Source organism: Apteryx mantelli, chromosome 3, assembly GCF_036417845.1.
Source record: "Apteryx mantelli isolate bAptMan1 chromosome 3, bAptMan1.hap1, whole genome shotgun sequence".
Classification (NCBI taxonomy): domain Eukaryota; kingdom Metazoa; phylum Chordata; class Aves; order Apterygiformes; family Apterygidae; genus Apteryx; species Apteryx mantelli.
In genome coordinates, this window is record NC_089980.1 from 19314742 (window position 1) to 19331440 (window position 16699).

Below are 16699 nucleotides of genomic sequence, written 5' to 3' on the forward strand. Positions count from 1 at the left end.
CAAGAACTAGTAATTACAGACCTGCTGGTTTGGAGAGGGGATGAACCATTCAGAACCGCGTACCTGCTGAATCACAGCCGTCACAGCTAGCTTGTCAACACCAACATTTAGGGCAAGCGCATAGCACAGTATCACTTAGAGCAAGTTTCTGGCACAGCCTGCTTGAGTCAAACAAGGCAGCCAAACGGATCTGAGAGCTCACCGCTGCCAAAACAGAGGTCTTCTCCCCCACCCCGGAAAAGCCACCAAACAAAACCGACCATCTCCCCTTCCTCCAGCCTCCAAGTCCTAGCACAGGTGGTTATTTCCCCTATGCCAGCTCTGGCAATCCCTGGAGTCTTCTGCAAGCTGCTTCTGTTCATTAACCTGGCAGAAAATTAACCCGGTCAAACAAGTGAAGAACTTTGGGGGAGAAGGAAGAAGCAGAGAAGGTGAAAGGAGACTAAACCCGCTCTCTTTTAGTTGTCACAATTTGTTAGATTGGCTCAACCATGATGCATAACTTCAGTATTAATCAACGTGGTAATTTTTTCAAGAATAACATCAGCTAAATCGTGTTACTAACTACACTCTCCTATCTTGTAAGAGGTAGGATATTACCATACTGGTACCCGTAATTATTCTTGAATCACAGGAGCCTTTGCAATGCAAGTAAGAAAAATTATAAAATTCCCTGCTACCAACAGCAACGTTTAAACACATTTAGGAGTTAGTTCTGCTCTCCCGTCTGTGGCCAAGGCCTTGAGGTCTGTATGCAGTGGGGTTTTTTTGTTTTTTTTTTAAGAAAAATTCTGTTTAGGGTTTCAGAGCCAGACCAGCAAGAATTGCTTCCTGATCCAATTATAAGCTAGTGAAGTTAGGACTACATCATGTTATTTTGTACTTCTGTTTTGAAAGAATCTTTTCAATATGCATTTGATACAAATTCCTAAAAGTGGGGATCCACTCATATTTCAGTGAGTAATTGTTTTATGCAGGCAGATTCCTATGCCTGTCAGAAGCTGTTCTCCTGAAGCTAAAGCAGTACCAGGTAATAAGGCAATGATAAGCACAGAGCACCAAGCAAGTCATTAAAAATGAATTTCTTCTGAAATAAATAGTGTGACTTTGTAGTGGGAATTAAGTAGGTCTGTTGTTTAATCAACTTGGAATCAAAGCAATAAAACACTTATAAAAATTACTCGACAAGTACATGCAGACAGTGTGACAGTGTTTAAGATCACCATGGTACCTGACTGCAATGCTGCTGCAATGACAGCAACAGCAATCCAGAAATCTGTAGGTGTTTCCGACAAATCAAGCTCTGCGGCTCTGCTTTAGATTCTGATTTCCTTGGGCGGAAAAAGAAAGGGAAGGGAAGGGTACAGAGGTAAATATTCTGGATATTATTTACTACAAGAAAAGAGACCTTGCAACTCGGGGGGGGGGGGGGGGAAGAGAGTTCTTTCCTTTAACGCTCATGAAACCTAATGGTGATGATGGTGTTCAGCATCCACGGGGATGAAACACACAACTCCATGGTGATGCTGCTTACACTAATATTAAGCAAGCAATCTGCTACTTTAAAAATGGTATGTACTCCCCCCCATTTTTTTAAACATTCCCTTAACCAAGCATTAACTAGAAAGCAGTATCCCATACAACTTCAGCCCATCCACAACAGGAAAAATGAAAGATGCTTGAGGAGAACTAAAACTTTGAAGATTTACACATATACGACACAACAGTATGTTTGTAAGGTTAGATATAGGGCTGGTAGGTCATAAGCGTGACATACGGCACTAAACCATCCCTCTCTTCCTCATCTAGCAAGAAGTAAAGAATTTCAGCTTCCCAGCACTCCTACGAGGAGAGGGACAAACTAAAAGAAAGGGAAATCTTTTGACAGGGAAGAGCTGTTACAGCAAATAGCTACATAAAGAGTAATTTCCATAATGAATTAGCAAATGACAGAGCCACATTCCCCCTATCTCTACCCCTAGCACAGGATTAGGATGCAAGCAGTTGTTTCTATACCTATACTGGGAACTACCTCCCACATAAAAGTTATTACCAGCTTGTTGCATTTCTAATATGCCTTATACAATCAAAAATAAATCAAGCATTGGTATTAACACGAGTTACTGGATTTCCCTGGAAATAACCAGATTTCTAGTCTTGCAGGAATCTCGGAAGAAATGCTCCTCGAGTCTCTCTGCGGCTTGCTCTACACTGAAAATTTGCCTCGATGCCAGTAACCGATACTTTGCTCCTGGCACAGCTACCCGAGCGGCTGCCCGCGCTCGGAGCTGGCAGGGGTACGGCCTTGTCAGGGCCTGGCTACTGATTGTCAGAGCACAAGTTTCCAAAAAACATAAAGTCTGTGTGTCAAAAGGCGGGTGTGCTTGCGAGGCGGTGAGTTACAAGAGTACCCAACACAGCATAATGACATGTTTTCACATCAGAGTGAAAAATACAGAGGTAAGAAGGAAGGCAAGACAAAAGGAAGAGTAGGAAAAGCCAGAATGGCTTGTTATAACCAGATTTGTATACAAATAGAAGACTGTATATAAAACAAAATATATTCAAAATTTATTGGGGCATAGAGATACTCCATTAGCTTTGTAAAACAACTTTTTTGTCCCATGAACACAGAAATTTGCTAAACAATGTAGTGTAGCACTTAGTGTGCATGGAGGCAACTTTTTTGGTGATACAACATACCTTTTCTGTTTAGATTATTATGCTATCACTATAGTATCCAGACATACATCCTCCCTGAAAGCACACTGCCAAGTCCTCCTGCCTATTTGGAAATAGGGATTGTATAGGTAAAGCACTTTGATCCAAAAAGGCCAAATCGTCTTCTCAACAGCTGATTCACTGCTTTCTCCTTGGTTTGTCTCCAATTAGTACTGGCTATAGCAAATCTAAATAGCAAGCCTGAAAGATAAAGTGTGTTTGTACATGGGAGAAAGAGACTATAGACAAAATGTATCTTCATAATTTCCTGCATAAGAGATCTAAATGTATTTGGTTTCAGCACAGAAAATTATGTCCCATCTGTCTGGCTGATCCAACCCTTGTCTCAGTCAAAAATATTATTAAGTGTCAACAGGACGCTGAGCAGGCCATTTGCATTAACAATGCCTGCACTGTTGAATTACGTTTGCCACTGGAAAAAATAAATCTATTTCAGTATGCGACATACAGAGCTAGTCTCCTCTAAATAAATGGACTCATTTGTTCATATATGTTGATCTTCAGTTCCCAGAATTTATCTTCAAGTCAGTCCAACTAAAAAGAGCAAAAGAGGAAGACTTTTGTATGGGCTACAAACAGATGACAGATGAAGTAGTGGAGCGGAAAAAGAAAAAAAAAAAGGACATCATGATCCTTTGGTTAGCTGATATTTAATGAGACATCTGAAGACTTTATCCAACCCATGCACAATCAATTGTCTTGGTAAATCTATTAAACCCCTTAATGGCATTCTGTCTGAGGCTGAGATTGCCACATGATCCACTAGTCCAAAGGGAAAAAACATCAGAAAGAACAGTGTCCTCATGCACTTTATAGCCACGTACTGGAGGATTAGAGCATAGTATCATTCGTACAGCAAGATGTACAATTTTAATTGAGCGCGTTCTGCATACCTTCATGGCAACTACAGCTCGCTGACAGTGCAAAGATGCTTACCTTTAAGCTGTGCTCTGCCCAGCCCCAGCACTATTGCTAATCCAATCTCCAAGGCAGCAAGCCTGCGCTCTCTGCATGTGAACTGCAGCTAGCAAAGCTGCTTCTCAGAATAACTATCATTATGAACGAAATCATACAGCTCAGCTACATAAACCTACCAAATAATCCTTTTATTTAGAATACATTAATCCCTATATATTCCTATATTCAAAGTAATTCCTATACGTTCCACACTTGTTTTTAAAGCTCTTTGACATTGCAGTCCACTCCTCTGAATCCACACAAAAAAAACTACAGACAAGTAGTTTCATCTACAGGTTCAAGTGAAGATATCATACACTGCTTAAAAGAGAACACTTAAAAGAGAATTTAAACTATTCCAGCTCCCTAGGAAAATAATCTTTGCCACAGAATAAGAAGAATACGCTGTTTCCATAACGTAGCATTGGTTTCAGTACAAGAGTGAGACCAAGTACACAGCACCTGGAGACATCATGTAAATCTAAAGCTTCTGCATGACACGAGGATGAAGTAGTGGAGAGGGGGGGAAAAAAAAAGGACATCATGATCCTTTGGTTAGCTGATATTTAATGAGACATCTGAAGACTTTATCCAACCCAGACCTGCCAGAGCCCAAGCACGCTCTCTGGGTCTTGGGTTTGGGCTGTCACGAGGCAATGGTGTTAGAGCCTCCCACTCCCAGACTGACCCTTGTCCCCTAGTGAGCAGCAAATCCATCATAGCTGATGCCCAGGCAATCTTCTTCGAGCAAAGTATTATATTTAGAAAAGCAGCAGGGTACCTGAAAAGCAAGTCCTGCATGTTAGCTTGCTGCACGTTGAACAATCTTCTACAGATGTTCCAAATAACATGACCTTTTTCTCCTGTCGAGATGACAGACCCTTCATTGGATGAACACAGTGCAACACTAATTGTTTTATAATGTGTTTGCTGTCTAGTTTTCCAGCCTGGCAAAACATATAGTCACTTTAGCCAAGAAAAAAATTGCAGCACCTTTCATGTGTGCAGTTGAGTTGTAGTTGGGCATGTTGCATATATCCCACGGGTTTCAAAAAGCATAGGTGTATGCTATACACTAGTATAATTTAATTTTTTTCTGCATGATCACCTACTCCCTTAGTTAAATCATAGATTCACCTTATTGACTAGACAATATACTCTATGATTACATTCTACTATTTATAAAAAATTATTGCTTAGCAATTCCAAATTTGGAAAAAGGAAAACTGTAAGAAAGGGATGAGGCTTGATTTTTTTTTATATATATATATATGTATGCATATGTGTATACATACACACACACACGTATATACACATACATGGAGCATAAGTCTCTAGACAAACCACTTCAAATAAGAGGCGGCATTTGATTTAGGGCACTGACAACTGGGAAAGAAAAGAGAAGCGCTAAAAAGCCATTTCCCAGATTTTGGGCAGGGAGATATTAATATTCTGTTCCAATACACTCAACTAGTCCATCTCAAATTTTCTTTGGCTGAAAGAATCCCACTAATATTCTCTCCAGTGGCTTATGAATATCATGAGTGTTCTGACTTTATTTGCATGTGACCATTAAACAAACTTATTTGCCCACAGGTAAATGTTCTTGTGTACATACAGGAGGTCCAAGCCAAGATTTCCTGCACACCAGTCTTAAGAAACTCTTTCCAACCCCATTCTTAAAAAACTATACTTAAGAAGTACAGTTAAACAACATACACACTACAAAGCAAAACTCTCAAAATGCACAAAACACCAGAATTGCAGTTGCCAGGCACTCTTAAATAACCTTATGCCCCTTTGCATATGCACTGCATCTCAGTCTGCAGTTACAAGATCCAGCGCTATTTTTTTTCCACCAAACGCTGCTGCATTCAGTGCTCAGCAAAGAATCGGGGCTGCGCAGTGAAGCAGGCTGTGGTCTGCAGGGCTGCCCAGACGCAGTTGTTGCAGAAGCTGGAAGATGCAGAGCAAAGCAGACGGGGAACTGCAGGAAGACAGAGAAGGATCTTACGGCTAAAGCAGCTCAACGACACCCTGGAGAACTGGGTCGAGCCTTTGCAGTAAAGCCCGTGAAACAGTGGGCACGCCACTCCAACAACATTTTTCCAGGCGGTCACTCGCTGTGTGTTCACTGTTTTCTTAACGCTTGGTCCGAGACAACTGGGGCCTGACTTGCAGAAGGACTGACGTCCATCACAGTGGTAAGTATGCAGTCAGAAACGTACTCAGGCTACACTGCCACGGCTAAGCCCTCTGGAAACTCAGGTTGAAGGGTTTTCAAACTGGGCACCAAAATTAGTGGAAACTTGAGATTTTTCTCTCCTCAGATTGTAACTTTGAAATGGGAATTATAATATTATCATAACTGATTATTAATGCATGAAAATTTTATGACAATAACACAATTTGCATAGGAGTCTCCATAATAATACACATTATTACAGTAAACCACAAAGAAATTCATGATTTTGTACTCAAAGCGCATTAGAAAGGATGTCAAATAAATAAGAGAGAATTAATGAAGAAGACAAGCTACTTAGCAGCATGCTTTCAACAAGCCCCTTTTATTCTGGGCACTGAATGAAACAGAGACTGTGCTGGAGAGAAAACAAACATGATCAGAGCCAAGCAAAGGGCACGCAAAAAAGAAAAAAAAAGAAGTGTGCACAGGAATCACGCTAAAGCAGCGAATGCCAAATAGAGAAGCCGGTGAGACAACACAGAAAGAGCCCTAGTCACAACTGCCAGTCTGAAGGAGAAAGTCCCGTCCTTCACGTGGATAGGGGAGAGAGGGTTGTTCGAAAGCACTTGCACTTCTTCGGAAGAGAGACCACTAGCCAGGCCCACCGTGAGCACAGTGGCCTTAGAAGTCACATCCAAGCTCCTGGCCCATTTCTCCCACCCAGACTGAGTGTAAAAGTCCTTGCAGCACTCAGTCCTCTGGCCTGGGGCCCTGCTCACCACCCCAAGAAAAAGCTACAAGTTGAAATCCACCCTGGGCATTAGGAGAGCTTGCAGAGCTCTGCATGTTGTCCTGCACGTGTGGGGTTGCAAGAAATGCACACGAAGGGGCAGGAATGAGGTTGCATCCCAGGTCTGGGGCACAGCATTGCACCTCTATATCTTCCTTCAAGTACCCTTCCCATCAGCTATTAGGATGGAGTGGTGCAATTCTCCTGCTCTCCACCTAGTTTGGGTTGCCGTCCCTCATGTAGCAACCTTAGACCTGTAACTGTAAAAGTGCTCTTTCTAAAAGCAACGACTGAGGAGAAGCAAAGTCCAAAACTTCCTTTGAAATAAAGTACTATTTGCTCAGAGCAGAAGTATCTGGTTTAGAATAAAATATGAAGAATAACTACATGCAATTTTCTTACCAGGTGGCTTCTGCAGGAGGATCCTGGTACATGAACATCTCCTAGACAACCGGCAACGCCGCCGGGACTTGGCAGGCACAGTCCAACCCCACAAAATACCTCAGCTAAGCTCTCCTCCAGCAGCTTTGAGGAAGTCTCCTTCAGAGGTTAGTGAGTCTTTTTGATCTCCAAGCTCCGTGTCCGGAAAAACAAGCCTCCCTTTTTTCACAGAGACAGGAGCTTAAGGTCCTTGAAAGAGATCGGTTTGTCCTTTGTCTTTCAAATCCTTGTCCTTAGCTAGGGGTATTGTCTTCCTTCTGTTTATTCTTCCCTAGCCTCCACTAAGCTTGATTCAAGAGAACAGTGTTATGACCCGAAGTGGCTAGGTCACATATAATATTCACACAATTAACACATTTCTGTGCTCTTGGATCATTGCTTATCAGTACCACAACTGTCACACATTGCATTTGGCATGTTCAAACTTGTAAGTACTTACACTCTGCAAACTTAATGCTTGCTTAATATGGCTTAGAAAAAAGAGACACATTTAAAGAGGTTTTCTATATCCTTTAATTTATATCTTGCATTAGCTTTACTCGGAGAGTTTCAATTTAATCCAAATACAGGTCTCTTGTCACCCAGCAGCCAGCATTTCTTTGGCTGACAGAATTTAATGACATTCACTCAAGTACTCCCCCCGCTATAAATGGAGAAGCTGCCTGTCTGTTCTGTTTTCACTTCCTAGAAAATGAAGGCTGAAAAAGCTGGCCTCCTCTCTCCTCCTGAGCTGAAAAAAGCAACAAGGTTTTATCCATACTATTCATTTGAGGAGAGTGGTTATGCCATGACTTAGTATGCAGTTCAGACAAGGGTGGGATTTCTCAACTATCTTGAAGTCCCTACAGCTGAGCTAGTAACACTAGCTTTCCTTTACAGTCCATGGAAACGGACACTTTTAGGGCATGGTCCAGTGCAGACAGCTAAACAAAACCAGATCTATCACCCCCTCAGACAGCCTGTGTCTCTCACGGACTCTGCAGTGAGCCCAGGGTGACTAGCTGAGATGCACACGTAGTTCATCTGCTCAGATGAATTGAGCCAATAGCGATGGAAACTCCATAGGACAGCAACGGCAATGAAAAAAAAACATATTTTAGTACACACAGAAGTCTACTGGATTCAATCAGTATCTTTGCTTCTATAGGGGAAAGAGACAGAAGAGAGACAATAAAGGAAGATGCTGTTGCCTGTGCCTGCACCTTGGTAGAGGAGACAGCACGTGAATCAACAGCTCTTTTTCAAGTTGCCACAGCAGCAGCAGCAGCAGCACAAAAGCCAATTCTGTCAAGTGTTGTGTTTGTTCTCATTGTATAATCGAGATATTTGTAGGCAGAAACAGGTTGCAGCCTAATTAAGTTTGATCGGAGTTGAGCTCTTACCCAAGCAGTCGTACTTTATAGCAGTCTCTAAGTATCACGATGATATTTATTGGGAAACATAAGTGCTCCATTTCCATAAAAGCAGGCAGTTTAAAATTAGCTGCAGATAATTCAAAATGACTGCTTAGAGCAGAAATGTAATTTTCTGAAAGGGGTTATTGGTTCTGAACATGATGCACTGCACTCATGATCTGTCATGCCTCATTACTTCAGACCAAGCCAGTGGGGCTAGTGTAACTTGACACATTAGAGACTCTCCTCAATGTTGAGTTCTTTTAAGATGCTGCCTTCCAGGCTGAATTCTAAAAAAGCCATTATCAAACTAATTTTCTCAAGCCCTGTGGCATATTTACAGGTTAAATGGAATTAAATTTTTTTAATAGTACTTAAAGCACAACACCACTTTTGAGAGTGATTCAATAGAAATGGAATCAATTGACTTAAAGTTTATTGTCCGTAAGCATTCAAATATCACTTCACAGGTTTAAAAATAATTATTTTAGCAGCCCTGCATGTACAATCAAGGTTCAGAAGCTGTCAAGAGAACAACTTCTAATTCCAGCAGTAATTTGGCAGCATCTCATTTGGTTCGGCCAGTGCAAACTAAGCGCAGGGACAGAATGTCATTGATTTGCACAGGTGGAGTTCAGCCATACTCGAACACAAGGAAACTTTGTTCTTTCCATCTCATACCTATCGAACTCCACCTACAATGGTTTCACAGCTCAAATTACAATGCCATAATCTCCATTAGTTTTCTGTTGATGCAGTTTATTACAATTAAATCATTAGGAATTTGACCATGTGTACATGGAAGACTAGAATTTAGCACATCAGTCCTTTGGTTGTGCAGTGTCAAGGTAAAAAGCACCAGCGACTTACTTTTGTCCCTAAAACAAGAGGTTTTACACCCTCCTTTTGACTTAAGAGGAAAAAAAAAATACATCATTTTTATGGTTACTTTTCAAAGTAGAACTGCATTTCAAGCATTTATTAACCAAATTAAGCAAATGCAATTTAAATTATGCTTTACTTGTCTTATTAACATATTAATGAATATACATCAGCAAGCTGAACTAAATATATATTGAAGATTTGCATGGCTGATTATCTTTGTGGAGTTTTGCAACTGACAATTTGAAAGGACAAAAAAAAAGCTATGGCAAGGTCTATGCAAAATCAGAACTTAGAGAGGTTTTTAAATCAAAGGGTTGTTTTGTATCTTGTGTAAATTAAAATAAAAATCTCTTTCTAAATGAAGAGGACCTGTTCTTGGAATTACATTCAAAGCACTAATTTCCTAAACTTTTAAGGCTGTAGGTAGGACAACATCTTAACCAAAAGCACACCCAACGTCCTTCTCCCAAACATCATCTTTCAGAGAAATACAGGGAGTCTTGTGCTTCAACACACTGCCTCAGGAGTATTTTCAAAACAAGCAAAAAGGTGAAAAATGAAACAGCGGCATGCAAGGAAAAAGTGAAAGCTATTTTGATAAAATTGTTGACAGCAATCAACTTGTAACCACAAAAAATAACACGAAAATAAACACTATTTGTTAAAGCTGTGACTAAGTCAGGACTCACATGCCACTCAATTCTACTCCTTGCTGTTGTCATATTTCTAGTATCGCTCCAGACTACTCGCCAAATCTGTGACTCAGTTTGCCACCCTTCCTGCCTAACATGGGGGAAAATAATAGGACAAGTGTTTTAAGCATATTTACTGTTAACGACTGTCATAGCTGAGAAATATTCTAAAAACAAAGTATACTAAACCAGCTACTGAAAACACCAGGATTCCACTGTTTTTGTAATCTTACCAGATTTCAATTTTGAGATCCATTTGAGATCATTTCTGAATCTGATACTTCTTCCACACTTATTCAGATTAAGTCTACAATATTGAACTCATCCATCAGCCATGTCTCTCAACCTCTATTAGACAGCTACTTTCTTTGAAGAAATGCTGGCACTTCTGAGAGGTTACCCTCAGTGCACAAGGAAAGCTGCTTTCCTTCTCAGTTTTATGAGAACACTAGCCAGTATTTCAAATGAGTGATCTTTTAAACATGTAGGTTTAAATGAGCATTTTTTAATGGCACAGAAGAGTTCTCAGTTTCTTTGCTCAGTTCTGCCCTCACCCTGTCCTCTCAACAAATTGATCCCGATTAAAAATAATTTGGGGGAAAAAAAAAAAAAAGGAGGGGATGAGGAGGGAACAAAAAAAATTTTAATTTGAGATGGATTAACTCAGCTATTTCACTCTCAACTCCATAAATGCATAACTAATGGAGGAGCACAATGGTGAGAACAGGTAGCAGAGGTCAGGAACTAGGTCAATGTTGCTGCAAGAAAAAAAGAAAAGTAACCTAAAACTTCCAAGATCCACACGTTATTTTCAGTGACAGTTCTATTTATTGCCTTCCTTTTGGCCAATGTTTTTTGCATGATGAAGCAAAGACCAGAGTACTACGGGGCATTTGCAAGGCAAAGCCAGTAATAAATGAGGCAAGTGAACACGCGGATGGAGATGCGAGGTTTGACCTTCTCCAATGCAAACGGCCACCAGTCACCACCCAACCCAAACAGCGTGGAAGCGGGCATCTGCAAGAAGAACCTGGCTTCCTACAGTCTTAATTCACTCCCCTGAGAACGGGCATAAACCGCTCCCAAAATATTTTGCTGGCATCTAGACGTTTCCAGGTATCATTGCTAGTATTATACACTGATAGCAGTAACAACATGTGCAGAACGGGAGAGTTTGCTTTTCCACAGAGGTAGCACTAGTATTTTAAGCCTTTCACGTGCTGATTAACTACGTTTCTGTTCGAGAAACTCCTAATGCCTCAGCATTAACGTGCAGTTGCTGATTGCCAGGGACGGTCTGGTATACTAACGAGTTCCAGCAGCTATAATTGAAAACTTTCAGTTAGAGATTTTGTACAGCTTTTTTTTTTTCTCTTTTTTTGAAGGGAACGATAGGAAGAAAAGGAAGACAAACATGACTTCATCTTTCTCATTTTTAGCTAGGATGAGACATATGACTACAGAAGGAAATGACTAGAAGGACAGAAAGGCAAAACTTGCTAAAAATTAGATGATAACTATCTTCTCGATAAAAAGATTTTACTGAGAGAAGTGCCTACAAACTGCCTCCTCCTGTTGCCCATGCCTTCTGCTGCCCAATTTATTAATAGACCTCCTCACCACATGGGAATCCAATTTGTGAATAAATGTGGAAAAAAAACAAAGCTGCTGGCAGATAACATACAAGCTGCTCAAAACAAATGGCACAGGCTCACTTTTCCCCTCAAAAAACCAAAACACGTAGAGAAACCCACGTCCAATCATGCAGCCGGCAGTGAGTTTGGTTCACCACTGCATACATATTCTTTTTGTCGGATCAACTCTTGCACAGCCAAAGCTGGAGTCCAGGTGTTATAAGGAATATATACGTAACACAGAATAATGATTATCCAAATGATTAAGCAGCAAAGAAGGGCGTAGGTTACCCGGATTTCTCTCCAATCATGGGCCAGCTTTCCAATTTTGTATCTTCTGATACCTTTCCTGCAGCAGCTCTTCCTAATTAAAACAAATTAAGTAAGAACCTGTTGTTATTTACACCCCTGAATGCTAATATTCATGGATCTCAAGAGAGACCATGACAAACCTGGAAGGATCTCCAGAGGGCTTTTCAGTGGCAGTGTGGCACACTGTCAAGAGTGGGAAGGCTGGCCAGCTGGCAAAAAAACTATTTTGAATGTACTTGGCCAGCCAGGCCTGTAAAAACAAGATGCTTTGTCAGCCAGTGCAGTGGGCACTTATGTTCATAACAAGTCCTTTTTTGCTGAGTTTTCTAAGAACAAATCCTTGTTAATGTTGATCTCCAAGTGCTCTGAAGAATGGAGATGGCCAGCAGATCAAAAACTAAGATGAAAAGAAACAAATCCCTTTGGTTTGCTGTATACAGACTATCTAGTAAAGAAGGCGCTTTTTCCCCCCCTCTTTCTTCTCTCTCTCTCTCTCTCCTTTTTTTTTTTTTTTTTTTAAAGGATCAAGAACAACTTTTGGCTTTGATTAAGGAAAAAAAAAAGGCAAGATTTTAATTTTTGGTCCTTCAACCACCTTCCCCTTCAAGAGATACATTACTTTACAAAACAGCATGCATTGACTTTCACGCTGAAACTGCAGGCTGCTTATTTTTCAAAAGGTGGTCAGTGCCAAACATGACTGCTAACTCCGCTACAGTTACGTCTGGGAGGCATCACACCAGCTGGGATTCAACAGTTGGGAACACTGCCGCCAACACACACAATCTTTGCACAGTAAAGTTGTTTTTTAGTAAGCCTGGAGTCAGTCGCATTGGACTAAGTGTGGTCCCCTGTACCTACTGCACCAGGCTTGGTATTAGCCACAAGAAGAAGAAGAAGAAATCTTGGTATTTTTAAGTCCATCTCTTCCATTTCACTTTTATCTCATCTTCTACAATTCTCCAAGTTCCTTCCACATCATATGTGGAAGCGCCATCCTTCCAAGCCTTAAGCCAGGTTTCATGGCAATTAAAGCCTTGTTTAGCTGCAGCAAGGTTAAGTCTCTAGTTGGCTGGTAAACGCAGGGAATGCAGAACTGCTGTTTTAAACTCCGGCAGTGGCCCAGGCCGGGCCACTTCCCCAATGGAGGACTGAAGCACGCAGGAGCCTTTTAAGAGCAGGGTCATGTTACATGCATCCAATGGTGCCAGCCTGCATGTGGCATTTTGTGCAAATGCAACATATTAACTTGCATTTCTGCAATCTATCTCTACATAGCTCCATGTCTGGCAGGGGGAAAGAGGGGAAAGGAAATCTGGTGTATTGTGGAATCGTCTGTGATTACTTACGGGACAGCAATAGTGCAAGGTTTGCATGTAAAGTGCTCTGCCAACCTGCCTCAAACCCAACAATTCACTGGGTGATGGGGCAGGAGGTTACACAATTTATGGGCTCTAAATTACCCAAGTAGTGCAAAACGATAAGGAAGTATGGGAAGAAACTCATAACCATCCTCTAAGCTCATTAGTTACATGGGAACCCTTCTTATTAGAAAACAGAGCCAGAGCTGTGTTGGCTTTGAAGTTCACCAGCCATCTCCTGCTTCCAGACTCATGCTTCCAACCTCTGGAATATGTTTTCCTTAAATGCCCTGAGTTCCCCCCCACCCCCCAACACAATATTCCCTGCCACAGATCCCAAACATGGCTCTCAGACTGCTGATGCTGAATTCAAGATTCAAGACCTGAAAGTTGAAGCATTCAGATTGAACTGAAGCATAAAGTACAAAAGCAACCGAAACACTTGCTGGCTCAAACTTCTGTACTAGGTTCCATAAATAGAAAAACCAAAATGCATATGGTGACTAGATTAAACAAAGAGCATCGAACCATCCATTTCACCTGAAAGTTTGTGGACCAAACGCTTGGGCCTGTCACGGCAGAGACCCTGGCCATATGTCTGACTGCTGTGACTTTAGCCAACTTTGTAGTTACATTATCTTTGAGATCATAGACTCATGGAAATGTGGGTTGGCAGAGATGTCTAGAAGTCTCCAGGCCAACATCCTGCTCACAGCAGGACTATCATCAACATGAGATCGGGTTAGCCAGGGTTTCATCCAGCTGAGCCTTGAAGACTTCTGTGCCAACGCTGCAGGACCATCCTAGCAAAGAAAATGTTGCAAAGCTGCAGAAATGCTTTCAATGTGGGAGGCAGAACAAGAACCAAGGGGCGCTAGCTCAGGGTGCAGGGCCAAAGGAGCACCAACCAACTCTAGGGTCAATGTATCTGGTAGAAACAGGGAAAGGCCTTCCAAGAAAAGCAGTGAGCAGGCAGGGGAAGGTAAGGAAGAGAAGGAAGAACTGGTCCTTCCAGTCAGGTTGGAAATGTGCAGCACAAGTTCCAGGAAAAGGTGTAGCCATGTGGTGAAATGAATTTGCTGAAGATGGTTTTCAACAGTCAGGTCTGTCAAACCCAATTGCCACCCTTCTCATACTTATTTTAGTTGTATTCCAAGGCTGCAAGAGATCATTTTGGACAGTGTTTCATCAAAGCTATGCAACATTTTATCAACTGCACAAGAAGGATAGATTGCAAAATATTTGTTGATTGCACAATTTATGTAGCAGATGGCAAACTCCCTCTTTTAATGTATGCAAGGCTGTTTGCCTCTCACTTGAATGTACATACAAGACTTCAATACAGCTTCTGAGAAGGGTAAAAACAACTCAGATTTCAGAGACCGAATCTGAATTTAGGCGGTTGCAAGGCAGTAAATAGGCAGCATCCTACCTTCATACAGCACACCTTCAAATAATCCTGAATTCTCACTGCAGCACCCCCAGCTCTGTAACTGTCAAAAATACGTGAGTCTCACTTAAATCATTCTGTGTAACTACTTGAAGAGATCCAGTTGCACAGTAAAAACAGTTGACAAAGAATGTGTGTATGTAGGAGTGTGCGTGTGTGTGCAAGTGTATATACACACCTTGAGCAAGTAAACAAGGATGGAAACTTAGTACAACTAATTGCAGCATAGCAACAGTTACTCAACTTTAGAAACATTCCTTCCTTTGTCTAGGATGATCAGGTGAGGTAGTCAACCAAATATAGTTAAACATACAATGTGCAAATGGGACAGTTCAAGTGGGACAGCTATTTAACCAACATCTGAATTTAATACTTTTAAATCTGTAGCATACCATACTTAAAAAACCCAACAACCACAAAAAATAAGGTTCTGATCTGGTTCAAATTTAACTTTGCTTTCAGGAGGTGTTGACAAAAATTGAACTGATGAAGCAAAGGACTACCAAGAGTACAGCATAGAGTATTAAGGAAATAACCAAGTTAAATAAATCAACTGTGTTCTAGTTTTCTTTGTACTGAGTGACCTATTGCCCTTTATGGTTTTTATTTGCTTTTCACTGTACCGTTATGTAACCACTCCCACTAATACATAAATTTTCAAGGTGAACAAAAGCTTAAGTGATTACATTCGTCTTGGTCACTAAGATGATTTTTTCACTAACTTCTACTACTTATTCAGTTTTATATTTTTAATCACATAAACTATTAAGCTTTTTGCAGTGAAGTTGCTCGATTTAGGTTCTAAATGACTGTACTTTCCAATTTTTGACAGGAACAATAGTTCCTATAATGTTAATAGCTACAGACCTTAAAATGGATTAAGGCTGAAAAGGAGAAACGCTTTGCTGTTGTTCTTCCTTCCTCTTTGCAGGCCAAACCACCCTTATTTTGCAATTCGGGTACCCAGAACTGCCTTTTAATCTCAATAAGCATCTCTGATGCCCACACCGATATACTACCAAAGAAGATCTGTCTTTTCAGAATACATCCTACACAAAAAGGACTGCAACTCCATTATCTGAAGCGATTTTCAGCAATAGCTATGAAGCAATCTGACCTGCAGTGTTTATACCTCACTTTCCGAGGCAGAAGCAAGCACAGGCACGATCCCTCCTCCCTATAGCATGAATTTGCTCATGACATTTTCCTAATCGGATCTTTCTTCAGCAGTGGAAGCTTTTACTGGAAATAACCATAACCTATGGAATCCAGCTGCCTTTCACAGACTTGTGCTTATAAAAATGTGCAAAACACCAACAGATCCTCAACGGTATTCAGCCTGTAATCCTAGCAAAGTAAGGAGATTTACAGAAGCTAAATCCTAAGATTTTTATTACACTGTGAAAGCACGTTCAATTTTAATATTTGTGAATTTGGGTGAATTTGGCTTATCATTTGTTTATAGCATAGTTAATACAAATTTTGAACTAAATTTGTGCAGAATACACAAAGTTAACACGTCAGAATGGTGCTTGGTCTCTCAAAAGTTTGCTATGGGACCTATTTCTTTCTTTCCCAAAGCAGCAAGAGAATTAAAACTTCACAGTCACACAACCAAAATTTGATTGAGCGTAACCTTGTGACCTCCAAAATTCTAATAGCATTTTACCTCCCTCATACAGCACACTATGGCCTATGTTTTTTATGAATTCTTTCCCCACCTGATTTTCTCTGAATTATCAGGGTCTGGATCCAGCCATTGGCAGAGAGGAAGTGCAATATACCTAAGGTAAATTCTGAGCTGGCAGTTCCGACTTTTCCAGTATCTGTAAGTTCTTGCACTGGCAAAGGACGAC

General features: G+C 40.9%; 1 protein-coding gene across 2 annotated transcripts in view; it reads right to left on the reverse strand.

The window, feature by feature from the left end:
* COMMD1 (copper metabolism domain containing 1) overlaps positions 1–16699 on the reverse strand; it is an 81147-nt gene that overhangs the window by 37178 nt on the left and 27270 nt on the right. The window contains exon 3 of one of the 2 annotated variants that reach the window (XM_067294669.1): positions 14826–14886. The exons of the other annotated variant lie outside the window; for it this stretch is intronic. Within the exon in view, the coding sequence (XP_067150770.1) occupies positions 14826–14886 (61 nt within the window). The remainder of the gene's footprint in view (positions 1–14825; positions 14887–16699) is intronic. 2 annotated transcript variants of the gene reach the window in all.